The sequence below is a fragment of the Oncorhynchus mykiss genome, chromosome 6 (genome assembly GCF_013265735.2).
Source record: "Oncorhynchus mykiss isolate Arlee chromosome 6, USDA_OmykA_1.1, whole genome shotgun sequence".
NCBI lineage: Eukaryota > Metazoa > Chordata > Actinopteri > Salmoniformes > Salmonidae > Oncorhynchus > Oncorhynchus mykiss.
In genome coordinates this window covers 87,432,213-87,451,600 of record NC_048570.1, presented here as the reverse complement: position 1 = coordinate 87,451,600, position 19,388 = coordinate 87,432,213, and the positions used below count along the sequence as shown (strand labels likewise).

The window sequence follows — 19,388 nt, the reverse complement described above, 5'->3', positions numbered from 1 at the left end:
TGAGCAGGCCTTTCTAATCGACCTGGCCCGGGTATCCTGGAAGGACATTGACCTCATCCCGTCAGTTGAGGATGCCTGGTCATTCTTTAAAAGTAACTTCCTCACCATTTTAGATAAGCATGCTCCGTTCAAAAAATGCAGAACTAAGAACAGATATAGCCCTTGGTTCACTCCAGACCTGACTGCCCTCGACCAGTACAAAAACATCCTGTGGCGGACTGCAATAGCATCGAATAGTCCCCGCGATATGTAACTGTTCAGGGAAGTCAGGAACCAATACACGCAGTCAGCTAAGCTAAGGCCAGCTTCTTCAGGCAGAAGTTTGCATCCTGTAGCTCCAACTCCAAAAAGCTTGGGTACACTGTGAAGTCCATGGAGAACAAGAGCACCTCCTCCCAGCTGCCCACTGCACTGAGGCTAGGTAACACGGTCACCACCGATAAATCCATGATTATCGAAAACTTCAACAAGCATTTCTCAACGGCTGGCCATGCCTTCCGCCTGGCTACTCCAACCTCGGCCAACAGCTCCCCCCCCCGCAGCTACTCGCTCAAGCCTCTCCAGGTTCTCCTTTACCCAAATCCAGATAGCAGATGTTCTGAAAGAGCTGCAAAACCTGGACCCGTACAAATCAGCTGGGCTTGACAATCTGGACCCTCTATTTCTGAAACTATCCGCCGCAATTGTCGCAACCCCTATTACCAGCCTGTTCAACCTCTCTTTCATATCGTCTGAGATCCCCAAGGATTGGAAAGCTGCCGCAGTCATCCCCCTCTTCAAAGGGGGAGACACCCTGGACCCAAACTGTTACAGACCTATATCCATCCTGCCCTGCCTATCCAAGGTCTTCGAAAGCCAAGTCAACAAACAGGTCACTGACCATCTCGAATCCCACCGTACCTTCTCCGCTGTGCAATCTCGTTTCCGAGCCGGTCACGGGTGCACCTCAGCCACGCTCAAGATACTAAACGATATCATAACCGCCATCGATAAAAGACAGTACTGTGCAGCCGTCTTCATCGACCTTGCCAAGGCTTTCGACTCTGTCAATCACCATATTCGGCAGACTCAGTAGCCTCGTTTTTTCGGATGACTGCCTTGCCTGGTTCACCAATTACTTTGCAGACAGAGTTCAGTGTGTCAAATCAGAGGGCATGCTGTCAGGTCCTCTGGCAGTCTCTATGGGGGTGCCACAGGGTTCAATCCTCGGGCTGACTCTTTTCTCTGTATATATCAATGATGTTGCTCTTGCTGCGGGCGATTCCCTGATCCACCTCTACGCAGACGGCACCATTCTATATACTTCCGGCCCGTCCTTGGACACTGTGCTATCTAACCTCCAAACGAGCTTCAATGCCATACAACACTCCTTCCGTGGCCTCCAAATGCTCTTAAACGCTAGTAAAACCAAATGCATGCTTTTCAACCGTTCGCTGCCTGCACCCGCACGCCTGACCAGCATCACCACCCTGGATGGTTCCGACCTTGAATATGTGGACATCTATAAGTACCTAGGTGTCTGGCTAGACTGCAAACTCTCCTTCCAGACTCATATCAAACATCTCCAATCGAAAATTAAATCAAGAGTCGGCTTTCTATTCCGCAACAAAGCCTCCTTCACTCACGCCGCCAAACTTACCCTAGTAAAACTGACTATCCTACCGATCCTCGACTTCGGCGATGTCATCTACAAAATTGCTTCCAACACTCTACTCAGCAAACTGGATGCAGTTTATCACAGTGCCATCCGTTTTGTCACTAAAGCACCTTATACCACCCACCACTGCGACTTGTATGCTCTAGTCGGCTGGCCCTCGCTACATATTCGTCGCCAGACCCACTGGCTCCAGGTCATCTACAAGTCCATGCTAGGTAAAGCTCCGCCTTATCTCAGTTCACTGGTCACGATGGCAACACCCATCCGTAGCACGCGCTCCAGCAGGTGTATCTTACTGATCGTCCCTAAAGCCAACACCTCATTTGGCCGCCTTTCGTTCCAGTTCTCTGCTGCTTGTGACTGGAACGAATTGCAAAAATCGCTGAAGTTGGAGACTTTTATCTCCCTCACCAACTTCAAACATCTGCTATCTGAGCAGCTAACCGAGTGCTGCAGCTGTACATAGTCTATCGGTAAACAGCCCACCCATTTTTACCTACCTCATCCCCATACTGTTTTTATTTATTTACTTTTCTGCTCTTTTGCACACCAATATCTCTATCTGTACATGACCATCTGATAATTTATCACTCCAGTGTTGTTAATCTGCAAAATTGTAATTATTCGCCTACCTCCTCATGCCTTTTGCACACAATGTATATAGACTCCCCTTTTTTTCTACTGTGTTACTGACTTGTTAATTGTTTACTCCATGTGTAACTCTGTGTTGTCTGTTCACAGTGCTATGCTTTATCTTGGCCAGGTCGCAGTTGCAAATGAGAACTTGTTCTCAACTAGCCTACCTGGTTAAATAAAGGTGAAATTAAATAAATAAATACAATTAGCGACCAAGATTTAACTTCCTGACTGATGTCTTGAGATGTTGCTTCAATATATCCACATAATTTTCTTCCTCATGAAGCCATCTATTTTGTGAAGTGCACCAGTCCCTCCTGCAGCAAAGTACCCCACAACATGATGCTGCCACCCCCGTGCTTCACGGTTGGGATGGTGTTCTTCAGCTTGCAAGCCTCCCCCTTTTTCCTTCAAACATAACAATGGTCAATATGGCCAAACAGTTCTATTTTTGGTTCATCAGACCAGAGGACATTCTCCAAAAATACGATCTTTGTCCCCATGTAAAGTTGCAAACCGTAGTCTGGCTTTTTTATGGTGGTTTTGGAGCAATGGCTTCATCCTTGCTGAGCGGCCTTTCAGGTTATGTCGATATAGGACTCATTTTACTGTGGATATAGATACTTTAGTACCTGTTTCCTCCAGCATCTTCACAAGGTCCTTTGCTGCTGTTCTGGGATTGATTTGCACTTTTTGCACCAAAGTACGTTCATCTCTAGGAGACAGAATGCTTCTCCTTCCTTAGCGGTATGACGGCTGCATGATCCCATGGTGTTTATACTTGCGTACTATTGTTTGCACAGATGAACGTGGTACCTTCAGGCGTTTGGAAATTGCTCCCAAGTTTGAACCAGACTTGTGGAGGTCAACAATAATTTTTATGTGGTCTTGGCTGATTTATTTAGATTTTCCCATGATGTCAAGCAAAAAGGCGCTGAGTTTGAAGGTAGGCCTTGAAATACTTCCACAGGTACACCTCCATTTGACTCAAATGATGTCAATTAGCCTATCAGAAGCTTCTAAAGCCATGACATCATTTTCTGGAACTTTCCAAGCTGTTTAAAGGCACAGTCAACTGTATGTAAGCTTCTGACCCACTGGAATTGTGATACAGTGAATTATAAGTGAAATAATCTGCCTGTAAACAATTGTTGGAAAAATGACTTGTGTCATGCACAAAGTAGATGTCCTAACAGACTTGCCAAAACTATAGTTTGTTAACAAGAAATTTGTGGAGTGGTTGAAAAACGAGCTTTATTGACTCCAACCTAAGTGTATGTAAACTTTTGACTTCAACTGTATCTACATAACATAGTAGGGAGTTGTTTGAATTCTATGTAATGTCTGTGTGCCTGTCTGTGTCTCTCAGAGGGGGCATCGGAGAGGGGCTGTCTTCCACACCAAGAGGCAAAGATGAAGGCAGGGTTAGAAAAGGCCCTTCAACATAAAGACAAACTGCTGGAATACGATAAGAACAGGTTGGGATGTAGTGTGCATGTAGTATTGATGTGATTTCACTCTCTCTGTTTAAAGTCATTCTTTATACTTTCTTCCTGATGCATTTGGAGGCTGTGTCCTTTATATGTGGAGGCTGTGTCCTTTATATGTGGAGGCTGTGTCCTTTATATGTGGAGGCTGTGTCCTTTATATGTGGAGGCTGTGTCCTTTATATGTGGAGGCTGTGTCCTTTATATGTGGAGGCTGTGTCCTTTATATGTGGAGGCTGTGTCCTTTATATGTGGAGGCTGTGTCCTTTATATGTGGAGGCTGTGTCCTTTATATGTGGAGGCTATATGTCCTTTATATGTGGAGGCTGTGTCCTTTATATGTGGAGGCTGTGTCCTTTATATGTGGAGGCTATGTGTCCTTTATATGTGGAGGCTATGTGTCTTTTATATGTGGAGGCTATGTGTCCTTTATATGTGGAGGCTATATGTCCTTTATATGTGGAGGCTATATGTCCTTTATATGTGGAGGCTATATGTCCTTTATATGTGGAGGCTATGTGTCCTTTATATGTGGAGGCTATGTGTCCTTTATATGTGGAGGCTATGTGTCCTTTATATGTGGAGGCTGTGTCCTTTATATGTGGAGGCTGTGTTCTTTATATGTGGAGGCTATGTGTCCTTTATATGTGGAGGTTATATGTGGAGGCTATATGTCCTTTATATGTGGAGGCTGTGTCCTTTATATGTGGAGGCTATATGTCCTTTATATGTGGAGGCTATATGTCCTTTATATGTGGAGGCTGTGTCCTTTATATGTGGAGGCTGTGTCCTTTATATGTGGAGGCTGTGTCCTTTATATGTGGAGGCTGTGTCCTTTATATGTGGAGGCTATGTGTCCTTTATATGTGGAGGTTATATGTGGAGGCTATATGTCCTTTATATGTGGAGGCTGTGTCCTTTATATGTGGAGGCTATATGTCCTTTATATGTGGAGGCTGTGTCCTTTATATGTGGAGGCTGTGTCCTTTATATGTGGAGGCTGTGTCCTTTATATGTGGAGGCTGTGTCCTTTATATGTGGAGGCTGTGTCCTTTATATGTGGAGGCTGTGTGCTTTAAATGTGGAGGCTGTGTGCTTTAAATGTGGAGGCTGTGTCCTTTATATGTGGAGGCTATGTGTCCTTTATATGTGGAGGTTATATGTGGAGGCTATATGTCCTTTATATGTGGAGGCTATGTGTCCTTTATATGTGGAGGCTATGTGTCCTTTATATGTGGAGGCTGTGTCCTTTATATGTGGAGGCTATGTGTCCTTTATATGTGGAGGCTGTGTCCTTTATATGTGGAGGCTATGTGTCCTTTATATGTGGAGGCTATGTGTCCTTTATATGTGGAGGCTGTGTCCTTTATATGTGGAGGCTGTGTCCTTTATATGTGGAGGCTGTGTCCTTTATATGTGGAGGCTATGTGTCCTTTATATGTGGAGGCTGTGTCCTTTATATGTGGAGGCTGTGTCCTTTATATGTGGAGGCTATGTGTCCTTTATATGTGGAGGCTATGTGTCCTTTATATGTGGAGGCTATGTGTCCTTTATATGTGGAGGCTATGTGTCCTTTATATGTGGAGGCTATGTGTCCTTTATATGTGGAGGCTATGTGTCCTTTATATGTGGAGGCTATGTGTCCTTTATATGTGGAGGCTGTGTCCTTTATATGTGGAGGCTGTGTCCTTTATATGTGGAGGCTATGTGTCCTTTATATGTGGAGGCTATATGTCCTTTATATGTGGAGGCTGTGTCCTTTATATGTGGAGGCTATGTGTCCTTTATATGTGGAGGCTATGTGTCCTTTATATGTGGAGGCTATGTGTCCTTTATATGTGGAGGCTGTGTCCTTTATATGTGGAGGCTGTGTCCTTTATATGTGGAGGCTATGTGTCCTTTATATGTGGAGGCTATGTGTCCTTTATATGTGGAGGCTATATGTCCTTTATATGTGGAGGCTGTGTCCTTTATATGTGGAGGCTATGTGTCCTTTATATGTGGAGGCTATGTGTCCTTTATATGTGGAGGCTATGTGTCCTTTATATGTGGAGGCTGTGTCCTTTATATGTGGAGGCTATGTGTCCTTTATATGTGGAGGCTGTGTCCTTTATATGTGGAGGCTATGTGTCCTTTATATGTGGAGGCTATGTGTCCTTTATATGTGGAGGCTGTGTCCTTTATATGTGGAGGCTGTGTCCTTTATATGTGGAGGCTGTGTCCTTTATATGTGGAGGCTATGTGTCCTTTATATGTGGAGGCTGTGTCCTTTATATGTGGAGGCTGTGTCCTTTATATGTGGAGGCTATGTGTCCTTTATATGTGGAGGCTATGTGTCCTTTATATGTGGAGGCTATGTGTCCTTTATATGTGGAGGCTATGTGTCCTTTATATGTGGAGGCTATGTGTCCTTTATATGTGGAGGCTATGTGTCCTTTATATGTGGAGGCTATGTGTCCTTTATATGTGGAGGCTATGTGTCCTTTATATGTGGAGGCTATGTGTCCTTTATATGTGGAGGCTATGTGTCCTTTATATGTGGAGGCTATGTGTCCTTTATATGTGGAGGCTATGTGTCCTTTATATGTGGAGGCTATGTGTCCTTTATATGTGGAGGCTATGTGTCCTTTATATGTGGAGGCTATGTGTCCTTTATATGGGGAGGCTGTGTCCTTTATATGTGGAGGCTGTGTCCTTTATATGTGGAGGCTGTGTCCTTTATATGTGGAGGCTGTGTCCTTTATATGTGGAGGCTGTGTCCTTTATATGTGGAGGCTGTGTCCTTTATATGTGGAGGCTGTGTCTCCTTTATATGTGGAGGCTATGTGTCCTTTATATGTGGAGGCTATGTGTCCTTTATATGTGGAGGCTATGTGTCCTTTATATGTGGAGGCTATGTGTCCTTTATATGTGGAGGCTATGTGTCCTTTATATGTGGAGGCTATATGTCCTTTATATGTGGAGGCTATATGTCCTTTATATGTGGAGGCTGTGTCCTTTATATGTGGAGGCTATGTGTCCTTTATATGTGGAGGCTATGTGTCCTTTATATGTGGAGGCTATGTGTCCTTTATATGTGGAGGCTATGTGTCCTTTATATGTGGAGGCTATGTGTCCTTTATATGTGGAGGCTGTGTCCTTTATATGTGGAGGCTGTGTCCTTTATATGTGGAGGCTGTGTGTCCTTTATATGTGGAGGCTATATGTCCTTTATATGTGGAGGCTATATGTCCTTTATATGTGGAGGCTGTGTCCTTTATATGTGGAGGCTGTGTCCTTTATATGTGGAGGCTATGTGTCCTTTATATGTGGAGGCTATATGTCCTTTATATGTGGAGGCTATATGTCCTTTATATGTGGAGGCTGTGTCCTTTATATGTGGAGGCTATGTGTCCTTTATATGTGGAGGCTATGTGTCCTTTATATGTGGAGGCTATGTGTCCTTTATATGTGGAGGCTATGTGTCCTTTATATGTGGAGGCTATGTGTCCTTTATATGTGGAGGCTGTGTCCTTTATATGTGGAGGCTGTGTCCTTTATATGTGGAGGCTGTGTGTCCTTTATATGTGGAGGCTATGTGTCCTTTATATGTGGAGGCTATGTGTCCTTTATATGTGGAGGCTGTGTCCTTTATATGTGGAGGCTGTGTCCTTTATATGTGGAGGCTATGTGTCCTTTATATGTGGAGGCTATGTGTCCTTTATATGTGGAGGCTATGTGTCCTTTATATGTGGAGGCTATGTGTCCTTTATATGTGGAGGCTGTGTCCTTTATATGTGGAGGCTATGTGTCCTTTATATGTGGAGGCTATGTGTCCTTTATATGTGGAGGCTGTGTCCTTTATATGTGGAGGCTGTGTCCTTTATATGTGGAGGCTGTGTCCTTTATATGTGGAGGCTATGTGTCCTTTATATGTGGAGGCTATGTGTCCTTTATATGTGGAGGCTATGTGTCCTTTATATGTGGAGGCTATGTGTCCTTTATATGTGGAGGCTATGTGTCCTTTATATGTGGAGGCTATGTGTCCTTTATATGTGGAGGCTGTGTCCTTTATATGTGGAGGCTATGTGTCCTTTATATGTGGAGGCTGTGTCCTTTATATGTGGAGGATGTGTCCTTTATATGTGGAGGCTATGTGTCCTTTATATGTGGAGGCTGTGTCCTTTATATGTGGAGGCTGTGTCCTTTATATGTGGAGGCTATGTGTCCTTTATATGTGGAGGCTATGTGTCCTTTATATGTGGAGGCTGTGTCCTTTATATGTGGAGGCTGTGTCCTTTATATGTGGAGGCTATATGTCCTTTATATGTGGAGGCTATGTGTCCTTTATATGTGGAGGCTATGTGTCCTTTATATGTGGAGGCTATATGTCCTTTATATGTGCAGGCTATATGTCCTTTATATGTGGAGGCTGTGTCCTTTATATGTGGAGGCTGTGTCCTTTATATGCCGATGACAGGAGTGAGATTACCTTCATATCCCCTCCCCCTGTTTACATCGACAGTACGCGACGAACGCAGGTCCTGGATGACGAGTCAGACTACTTTGCCACCGACTCCAACCAGTGGCTGTCGCCTAGCGAGCGCGAGCACCTGAGGAAGAAGGAGGAGGAGCTACGGGAGCTTCGCCACGCCTCCAGGAAGGACAGGAAGATCACGCTGGACTTCACAGGCCGACAGGTGCTTGACGAGGGAGAGAATAACAGTCATTACTACAACAAGTGAGTGAATGACTTGAAAACATCTCAATTCACACCACAGGAGGTTGGTGGCACTTTAATTGGGGAGGACAGGCTCGTGGTAATGACTGGAGAACAAAGGTGGAATGGTATCAAACACATGGTTTCTGTGTGTTTCAATGCCATTCGCTTCGTTCCAGCCTTTATTGGGAGCCGTCCTCCCCTCAGCAGCCTCAACTAATTCACACCCTACTTCTCATATAGTTTACTACTGCAGACCGGAGCACCATGGACTTGCTGATAGGACAACATGTCAGGTAGAGCAGAAACAGACTTAGTCCCAGGCTTAGTTATGTGAGTCCTTGGGTTACATAAACAAGAGTAGGTTTTTAATACACCCTTCAGACTTTCACAACACAGTGATAACCTCCATTTCTCCTGGTAATGTATCCACACTGTTACAGCTAGAGGGGTTCACGTGTGTGTAGTTTGAAACAAGGCATCTAAAAAGCATCCTACTGACCACACTCCTTGGTGTTTTTAGGTTTGACGAGACGGTCAAGGCCCTCAACACAGGCACCAAGGGGAAAGCTCCCCAACGCCCTGAGGGACCAGCGGGGCGGCAGCACCTGAGAGAGCTGGTCAACCCCAACATCGTACAGGCTGCACCCAAGGTAGGACACACACACACACAGTATTTTCTCATGACGTTGTGGCGTGTCTATTTACCCTGGTAAATCCCTCTACAGCTGCTAACGTTTTGTCAACATAATTCTGTGACTCTCTACTCATTTCTTTACCATGCATCTCCAGTGGGTGGACGTGGGCAGTGGCCCTCGGAGATCTCAGGATAAAGGTGTTGTTGGCACAGAGGGAGACGGCGCTGTAGGCCCAGAACGCTCCAGACTCCGGCTGCAGGACAGAGAGCTGCAGGAGATGGCAGACGGGGGCTGGTGCCTCAGCATGCACCAACCATGGGCCTCACTACTGGTCAAAGGAATAAAGAGGTACAGAACACTCTAATAATGGGCCTCGCTATTGGTCAAACGCATCCCTACTGGCCTTGCTATTGGTCAACAACATCCCTACTGGCCATGCTATTGGTCAACAACATCCCTACTGGCCATGCTGTTGGTCAACAACATCCCTACTGGCCATGCTGTTGGTCAACAACATCCCTACTGGCCATGCTATTGGTCAACAACATCCCTACTGGCCATGCTATTGGTCAACAACATCCCTACTGGCCATGCTGTTGGTCAACAACATCCCTACTGGCCATGCTATTGGTCAAACGCATCCCTACTGGCCATGCTATTGGTCAACAACATCCCTACTGGCCATGCTATTGGTCAACAACATCCCTACTGGCCATGCTATTGGTCAACAACATCCCTACTGGCCATGCTATTGGTCAAACGCATCCCTACTGGCCTTGCTATTGGTCAAACGCATCCCTACTGGCCTTGCTATTGGTCAAACGCATCCCTCCTGGCCATGCTATTGGTCAAACGCATCCCTCCTGGCCATGCTATTGGTCAAACGCATCCCTCCTGGCCATGCTATTGGTCAAACGCATCCCTCCTGGCCATGCTATTGGTCAAACGCATCCCTCCTGGCCATGCTATTGGTCAAACGCATCCCTCCTGGCCATGCTATTGTTCAAACGCATCCCTCCTGGCCATGCTATTGGTCAAACGCGTCCCTACTGGCCATGCTATTGGTCAAACGCATCTCTCCTGGTCATGCTTTTGGTGAAACGCATCCCTACTGGTCATGCTTTTGGTCAAACGCATCCCTCCTGGCCATGCTTTTGGTCAAAAACGTCCCTACTGGCCATGCTATTGGTCAAACGCGTCCCTACTGGCCATGCTATTGGTCAAGCGCATCACTACTGGCCATGCTATTGGTCAAACGCATCCCTACTGGCCATGCTATTGGTCAAACGCATCCCTACTGGCCTTGCTATTGGTCAAACGCATCCCTACTGGCCATGCTATATCAGGAAGCACATAACACACACAACAATAGGCCCTGCAAAGACATTGAGTAAGAACAAAACACAACAAACAATGGACTATGTTATTGGTAAAAAGCATCACTATTGGTCTTGTTATTGGTCAAAAGGCAGCCTTTTCGACTAGCCATTGTAAAGAAGTGTTACAAACTCATGTATGTAGTCCTCTGTAGCTCAGTTAGTAGAACACGGTTCTCCTCTGTAGCTCAGTTAGTAGAACACGGTTCTCCTCTGTAGCTCAGTTAGTAGAACACGGTCCTCTGTAGCTCAGTTAGTAGAGCACGGTCCTCTGTAGCTCAGTTAGTAGAGCACGGTCCTCTGTAGCTCAGTTAGTAGAGCATGGTCCTCTGTAGCTCAGTTAGTAGAGCACGGTATTCTGTAGCTCAGTTAGTAGAGCACGGTCCTCTGTAGCTCAGTTAGTAGAGCACGGTCCTCTGTAGCTCAGTTAGTAGAGCACGGTCCTCTGTAGCTCAGTTAGTAGAGTACGGTCCTCTGTCGCTCAGTTAGTTGAACATGGCGATTGCAATGCCAGGACAGTGGGTTTGATTCCCGGGAACACCTGTATGTTAAAATGTATGACTGTAAGTCAGTCTGGATTAAAGCGTCTGCTAAAAGGAATATGATGTGTGTCCAGGGTGGAGGGGAGGAGCTGGTACACATCCCACCGCGGGCTCCTGTGGATAGCAGCTGCAGCCAAGAGGCCCACCCCTGAGGAGGTCACTCAGGTGGAGAACATGTTCCTTCATATCTACAAGAGAGGTACACACACACACACTGTTACACACACAATCTACCACTTTCTCTACACCCCCCCACACACACACGGTTACACACACACGGTTACACACAGACAGTCTACCACTTTCTCTACCCCCCCCCACACACACACACCAATCAATTAAAATATTTATTAGGATGTATGTAAACATACTGTTGACTCTCACCGACCACCTTCCTCTCCCCAGATCTTAAGTTTCCTAAAGACTACCCCACCGGCTGCCTGCTGGGCTGTGTCAACATGACCGACTGTCTGTCTCAGGAGCAATACAAGGAGCAGGTTAGTGTGACCACGTACCTTCCTACACACACGCTTCTGTACACTGGTACGCGTACGAACATGCCCGGACACTCGGAGCACTTAGCTCTCTGTGAAGGCTATGTGATATTCTCCTGGTTAGTGTAGGAACCACAGACACTTCTAACAGACAGACAGGACATAGTTTCAGCCTGGCTGGCATGACACGCCCAACACGCCTCAAGTCTTTTCCCCTCCCTCTCAGCCAAGAAAACACTCCAAGGGATAAAAACCAAGAGTCTGGAAAAATGTATGGAATTTTAAACTGTCTGTTCCCGGAATATTGTTTTTGACTGACGAGTTTCTCTTGTTCCAAGCGGTAGTCATCCTCTTAGATTAAACTGGGATGAAATGCTTTGTTCCAAAAGAATCCTGTCATTATTGTTTAAAGCAATGCAGAAATTGATTTTCTTACAAGGTAATAGGTGTCAGGTAACAGTTCCTGTGCCCTAGAATACCAAGGTAACCTGCCTGAATGACTACAGACCCGTAGCACTCACATCTGTAGCCATGAAGTGCTTTGAAAGGCTGGTCATGGCTCACATCAACACCATTATCCCAGAAACCCTAGATCCACCCCAATTTGCATACCGCACCAACAGATCCACCATAGCTCAGTTACACAATCTCTTTTGCACTCCACACTGCCCTGTCACACCTGGACAAAAGGAACATCTATGTGAGAATGCTATTCATTGACTACGGCGAAGCATTCAACACCATAGTGCCCTCTAATCTCATCACTAAGCTAAGGACCCTGGGACTAAACACCTCCCTCTGCAACTGGATCCTAGACTTCCTGATGGGCCGCGCCCAGGTGGAAAGGGTAGGTAACAACACATCCGTCACTCTGATCCTCAACATAGGGATCCCTCAGTGGTGCGTGCTCAGCCCCCTCCCATACTCCCTGTTTCACTCATGACTGCATGGCCAGGAACGACTCCAACACCATTATTACGTTTTCTGATGACACAACAGTGGTAGGCCTGATCACCAACAGCGATGAGACAGCCTATAGGGAGGAGGTCAGAGACCTGACCATGTGGTGCAAGGACAACAACCTCTCCCTCAACATGATCAAGACAAAGATGATGATTGTGGACTACAGGAAAAGGAGGACCGAGCACGTGCCCATTCTCCTCAACGGGGCTGTAGTGGAGCAGGTTGAGAGCTTCAAGTTCCTTGGTGTCCACATCAACAACAAACTAGAATGGTCCAAACACACCAAGACAGTTGTGAAGAGGGCACGACAAAGCCCATTTCCCCCTCAGGAGACTGAAAAGATATGGCATGGGTCCTCAGATCCTCAAAAGGTTTTACAGTTGCACCATCGAGAGCATCCTGATGGGTTGCATCACTGCCTGGTATGGCAACTGCTCGGCGTCCGACCGCAAGGCACTACAGAGAGTAGTGCGTACGGCCCAGTACATCACCGGGGTCAAGCTTCCTGCCATCCAGGAACTCCATACCAAGTGGTGTCAGAGGAAGGCCCTAAAAATTGTCAACGACTCCAGCCACCCTAGTCATAGACTGTCCTCTCTGCTACCACACGGCAAGCGGTACCGGAGCGCAAAGTCTAGGTCCAAGAGGCTTCTAAACAGCCTCTGTTTGCTACCCAGACTACCCCCCCCCCCCCCCCCCCCACGCTGTTGCTACTCTGTTATTATCTATGCATAGCCACTTTAATAACCCTACCTGCATGTACATAATTACCTCAATTGCCTCGACACCTGTGCCCCCGCATATTGACACATTGATTCTGTACCGGTACCCCCTGTATATAGTCTCCACATTGACTCTGTACCGGTACCCCCTGTATATAGTCTCCACATTGACTCTGTACCGGTACCCCCTGTATATAGCCTCCACATTGACTCTGTACCGGTACCCCCTGTATATAGCCTCCACGTTGACTCTGTACCGGTACCCCCTGTATATAGCCTCCACGTTGACTCTGTACCGGTACCCCCTGTATATAGCATCCACGTTGACTCTGTACCGGTACCCCCTGTATATAGCCTCCACGTTGACTCTGTACCAGTACCCCCTGTATATAGCCTCCACGTTGACTCTGTACCGGTACCCCCTGTATATAGCCTCCACATTGACTCTGAACTGGTACCCCCTGTATATAGCCTCCATGTTGACTCTGTACCGGTACCCCCTGCATATAGCCTCCACGTTGACTCTGTACCTGTACCCCCTGTATATAGCCTCCACATTGACTCTGTACCGGTACCCCCTGTATATAGCCTCCACATTGACTCCGAACTGGTACCCCCTGTATATAACCTCCACGTTGACTATGTACCGGTATCCCCTGTATATAGCCCCCACGTTGACTATGTACCGGTACCCCCTGTATATAGCCTCCACATTGACTCTGTACCGGTACCCCCTGTATATAGCCTCCACATTGACTCTGTACCGGTACCCCCTGTATATAGCCTCCACATTGACTCTGTACCGGTACCCCCTGTATATAGTCTCCACATTGACTCTGTACCGGTACCCCCTGTATATAGCCTCCACATTGACTCTGTACCGGTACCCCCTGTATATAGCCTCCATGTTGACTCTGTACCGGTACCCCCTGTATATAGCCTCCACGTTGACTCTACTGGTACCCCCTGTATATAGCCTCCACGTTGACTCTGTACCGGTACCCCCTGTATATAGCCTCCACGTTGACTCTGTACCGGTACCCCCTGTATATAGCCTCCACGTTGACTCTGTACCGGTACCCCCTGTATATAGCCTCCACGTTGACTCTGTACCGGTACCCCCTGTATATAGCCTCCACGTTGACTCTACCGGTACCCCCTGTATATAGCCTCCACGTTGACTCTGTACCGGTACCCCCTGTATATAGCCTCCACGTTGACTCTGTACCGGTACCCCCTGTATATAGCCTCCACGTTGACTCTGTACCGGTACCCCCTGTATATAGCCTCCACGTTGACTCTGTACCGGTACCCCCTGTATATAGCCTCCACGTTGACTCTGTACCGGTACCCCCTGTATATAGCCTCCACGTTGACTCTACCGGTACCCCCTGTATATAGCCTCCACGTTGACTCTGTACCGGTACCCCCTGTATATAGCCTCCACGTTGACTCTACCGGTACCCCCTGTATATAGCCTCCACGTTGACTCTGTACCGGTACCCCCTGTATATAGCCTCCACATTGACTCTGTACCGGTACCCCCTGTATATAGCCTCCACGTTGACTCTGTACCGGTACCCCCTGCATATAGCCTCCACATTGACTATGTACCTGTACCCCCTGTATATAGCCTCCACGTTGACTCTGTACCGGTACCCCCTGTATATAGCCTCCACGTTGATTCTGTACCGGTACCCCCTGTATATAGCCTCCACATTGACTCTGTACCTGTACCCCCTGTATATAGCCTCCACGTTGACTCTGTACCGGTACCCCCTGTATATAGCCTCCACATTGACTCTGTACCGGTACCCCCTGTATATAGCCTCCACGTTGACTCTGAACTGGTACCCCCTGTATATAGCCTCCACGTTGACTCTGTACCGGTACCCCCTGCATATAGCCTCCACATTGACTCTGTACCGGTACCCCCTGTATATAACCTCCACGTTGACTCTGAACTGGTACCCCCTGTATATAGCCTCCACGTTGACTCTGAACTGGTACCCCCTGTATATAGTCTCTACGTTGACTCTGTACCGGTACCCCCTGTATATAACCTCCACGTTGACTCTGTACCAGTACCCCCTGTATATAGCCTCCACGTTGACTCTGAACTGGTACCCCCTATATATAGCCTCCACGTTGACTCTGAACTGGTACCCCCTGTATATAACCTCCACGTTGACTCTGTACCAGTACCCCCTGTATATAGCCTCCACGTTGACTCTGTACTGGTACCCCCTGTATATAGCCTCCACGTTGACTCTGTACCGGTACCCCCTGTATATAGCCTCCACGTTGACTCTGTACCGGTACCCCCTGTATATAGCCTCCACGTTGACTCTGTACCGGTACCCCCTGCATATGGCCTCCACGTTGACTCTGTACCGGTACCCCCTGTATATAGCCTCCACGTTGACTCTGTACCGGTACCCCCTGTATATAGCCTCCACATTGACTCTGTACCGATACCCCCTGTATATAGCCTCCACATTGACTCTGTACCGATACCCCCTGTATATAGCCTCTACATTGACTCTGTACCGGTACCCCCTGTATATAGCCTCTACATTGACTCTGTACCGATACCCCCTGTATATAGCCTCCACATTGACTCTGTACCGATACCCCCTGTATATAGCCTCCACATTGACTCTGTACCGATACCCCCTGTATATAGACTCTACATTGACTCTGTACCGATACCCCCTGTATATAGCCTCCACATTGACTCTGTACCGGTACCCCCTGTATATAGCCTCCACATTGACTCTGTACCGGTACCCCCTGTATATAGCCTCCACATTGACTCTGTACCGGTACCCCCTGTATATAGCCTCCACATTGACTCTGTACCGGTACCCCCTGTATATAGCCTCCACATTGACTCTGTACCGGTACCCCCTGTATATAGCCTCCACATTGACTCTGTACCGGTACCCCCTGTATATAGCCTCCACATTGACTCTGTACCGGTACCCCCTGTATATAGCCTCCACGTTGACTCTGTACCGGTACCCCCTGTATATAGCCTCCACGTTGACTCTGTACCGGTACCCCCTGTATATAGCCTCCACGTTGACTCTGTACCGGTACCCCCTGTATATAGCCTCCACATTGACTCTGTACCGGTACCCCCTGAATATAGTCTCCACATTGACTCTGTACCGGTACCCCCTGTATATAGCCTCCACATTGACTCTGTACCGGTACCCCCTGTATATAGCCTCCACGTTGACTCTGTACCGGTACCCCCTGTATATAGCCTCCACGTTGACTCTGTACCGGTACCCCCTGTATATAGCCTCCACGTTGACTCTGTACCGGTACCCCCTGTATATAGCCTCCACATTGACTCTGTACCGGTACCCCCTGTATATAGTCTCCACATTGACTCTGTACCGGTACCCCCTGTATATAACCTCCACATTGACTCTGTACCGGTACCCCCTGTATATAGCCTCCACATTGACTCTGTACCGGTACCCCCTGTATATAGCCTCCACATTGACTCTGTACCGGTACCCCCTGTATATAGCCTCCACATTGACTCTGTACCGGTACCCCCTGCATATAGCCCCGCTGTTGTTATTTACTGCTGCTCTTTAATCATTTGTTTTTCTTATCTCTTACTTTATTTCCTTACCTGCATTGTTGGTTAAAGGCTTGTAAGTAAGCCTTTCACTGTAAGGTCTACACCTGTTGTATTCGGTGCATGTGACAAATAAAATGTGATTGAACAAGGATAGTTAATATAATCTAATTCAGTTATTTACTGTATTAACATGTAACTTTAGATTGGTGCTATTAGGTATGTAGCCTCGCAGTTAAAGCATTGTGCCAGTAACCGAAGGGTCGGTGGTTCGACACCCCAAGCCGACTGTGTGAAAAATATGTTGTGCCCTTGAGCAAGGCACTTAACCCTAATTGCTCCTGTATGTTGCTCTGGATAAGAGCATCAGCTAGATGATTTAAAATGTAAATATATGTGGTACAAAGCATAGCTTTTTTTATAGCTTTGTTTGCCTTTTCCAGTCTTGAAACACGTATTTATTTCATCCCAGCATTAACACACCTGATTCAAATAGTCCGCTAATAATCCAGTTGAAGTTGAACACGTGTTCAACGGCTGGGCATCCCATAGAGAAACAGATTGCCAGAGGTACAAAGTAACTAACTACTCTTGGTACTGTAATTTAGTAGCTTTTCAGAGTACTTGTAAAAATAATTGTTGTAATTTTAGTTTTATTTCCCAGAGAGGAACCGGTTGGTGATTTAGGCTAGGGTGTAATTGATTCTACTACTATGACATCATTGGCTTTCCTCTTTTCCTCCCTACTGCTATACAACTTCTAACCAGCAGAGGGCGTACTGCACCACTTCAGCATCAACCCACAGCCAGCCATTTTACACTGACTGGAGGCTACAGCACAATCACTGTAAAAGCACTGCTGAAGCACAACACAATTCAACCCACATTTACTCCCCTTCTCTATCGTCTAAAACACAAACGTGATCAACCAAACCCACATGGTATTAAGTTAACCCACGTTCCCATTACGTCTAGAGCAGTTAGATGAGATGGAGAGAAACGCTGTATTTCAGGGAGGCAGATTGACTCGCATCACCCTTTGATGTATAATGAATCAATCGGGTGCGCTGGTGCTCTCGGTGGTCTTTAATCTCTTGCCTTTCATGCTGTTTAAATGTGGAGATGCCTCAATGCCTGGATGGCCCAGTAAGGCCGTACCACTCCACCCCAAACCACTATGACTGAGGCTGCCAGCAGCTCTTTGAACATTGTACTCTTTCTAACATGGATTGATTGAAAGCTATGTCTGTTTTGTTTTAACCATGAGGAATGGGGATCTTTGTTGTTTTGGTTCGGTTTATTTAGAATGGTTTGGTGGTGGGGGGGGGGGGGGGTTCCATCGGCTCCCTGTTCCTATGGAGGTTTACCACAGAGGTTTTGAGCTGGTTCTTTTCTATTCTGTCAGCCATTATGTTGACCAGCGAAATCACGGTCTTAAAAAAAAGGAAGCATGTTGTTTTGTGTTCCGTGCGTGTCTGGGTGATTCCTTGAACAGTAAAAGACCCTGAGTTTTCACAAAATGTAATCCATAGAAGGTTCCTTTTGAGGAATATGAATATCTGTAAAATGAGTATGAACATTTAAAAATATAAACATGAATATTGAAAATATATATATTTTTAGATTAGGTAATTTGTGTGTGTATGAAAATACAGTGGGGCAAAAAAGTATTTAGTCAGCCACCAATTGTGCAAGTTCTCCCACTTAAAAAGATGAGAGGCCTGTAATTTTCATCATAGGTACACTTCAACTATGACAGACAAAACATGCCTACCACTTTGAAGATGCAAAATATTCTTCAAAGCAAAACTGCTCCAGCTCCTTCAAGTCAGATGGGTTCCGCTAGTGTACAGCAATCTAAGTCATACCACAGATTCTCAATTGGATTGAGGTCTGGGCTTTGACTAGGCCATTCGAAGGCATTTAAAAGTTTCCCCTTAAACCAGACGAGTGTTGCTTTAGCAGTATGCTTAGGGTCATTGTCCTGCTGGAATGTGAACCTCAGGCCCAGTCTCAAATCTCTGGAAGACGGAAACAGGTTTCCCTCAATAATTTCCATCCATCATTCCTTAAATTCTGACCAGTTTCCCAGTCCCTGCCGATTTAAAAACATCCCCACAGCATGATGCTGCCACCACCATGCTTCACTGTGGGGATGTTGTTCTCGGGGTTATGAGGTGTTGGGTTTGCGCCAGACATAGTGTTTGCCTTGATGGCCAAAAAGCTCAATTTTAGTCTCATCTGACCAGACTACCTTCTTCCTTATGTGACTTTTGGATTTTGGCGAACACCAAACGTGTTTGCTTATTTTTCCTTTGAAGTAATGGCTTTTTTTCTGGCCATTCTTCTGTAAAGGCCAGCTCTGGAGTGTACAGCTTAAAGTGGTCCTATGGACAGATACTCCAATCTCCGCTGTGGAGCTTTGCAGTTCCTTCAGGGTTATCAGTCAAATTTATTTTTAAAGCCCTTCTTACATCAGCTGATGTCACAAAGTGCGGTACAGAAACTCGGCCTAAAACCCCAAACAGCAAGCAGGAAAAATTCCCCATAAAGGCCAAAACCTAGAGAGGAACCAG

The 19,388-nt window shown here is 46.6% G+C and overlaps 1 protein-coding gene across 1 annotated transcript in view; it reads left to right on the top strand.

Moving 5' to 3' along the window:
* The window catches only part of LOC110512518 (activating signal cointegrator 1), an 87,624-nt gene that overhangs the window by 2,375 nt on the left and 65,861 nt on the right, over window positions 1-19,388 (top strand). The window contains exons 5-10 of the mRNA XM_036981382.1: window positions 3,663-3,771; window positions 8,285-8,500; window positions 9,003-9,132; window positions 9,272-9,465; window positions 11,110-11,234; window positions 11,441-11,532. Of these exons, the coding sequence (XP_036837277.1) occupies window positions 3,663-3,771; window positions 8,285-8,500; window positions 9,003-9,132; window positions 9,272-9,465; window positions 11,110-11,234; window positions 11,441-11,532 (866 nt within the window). The remainder of the gene's footprint in view (window positions 1-3,662; window positions 3,772-8,284; window positions 8,501-9,002; window positions 9,133-9,271; window positions 9,466-11,109; window positions 11,235-11,440; window positions 11,533-19,388) is intronic.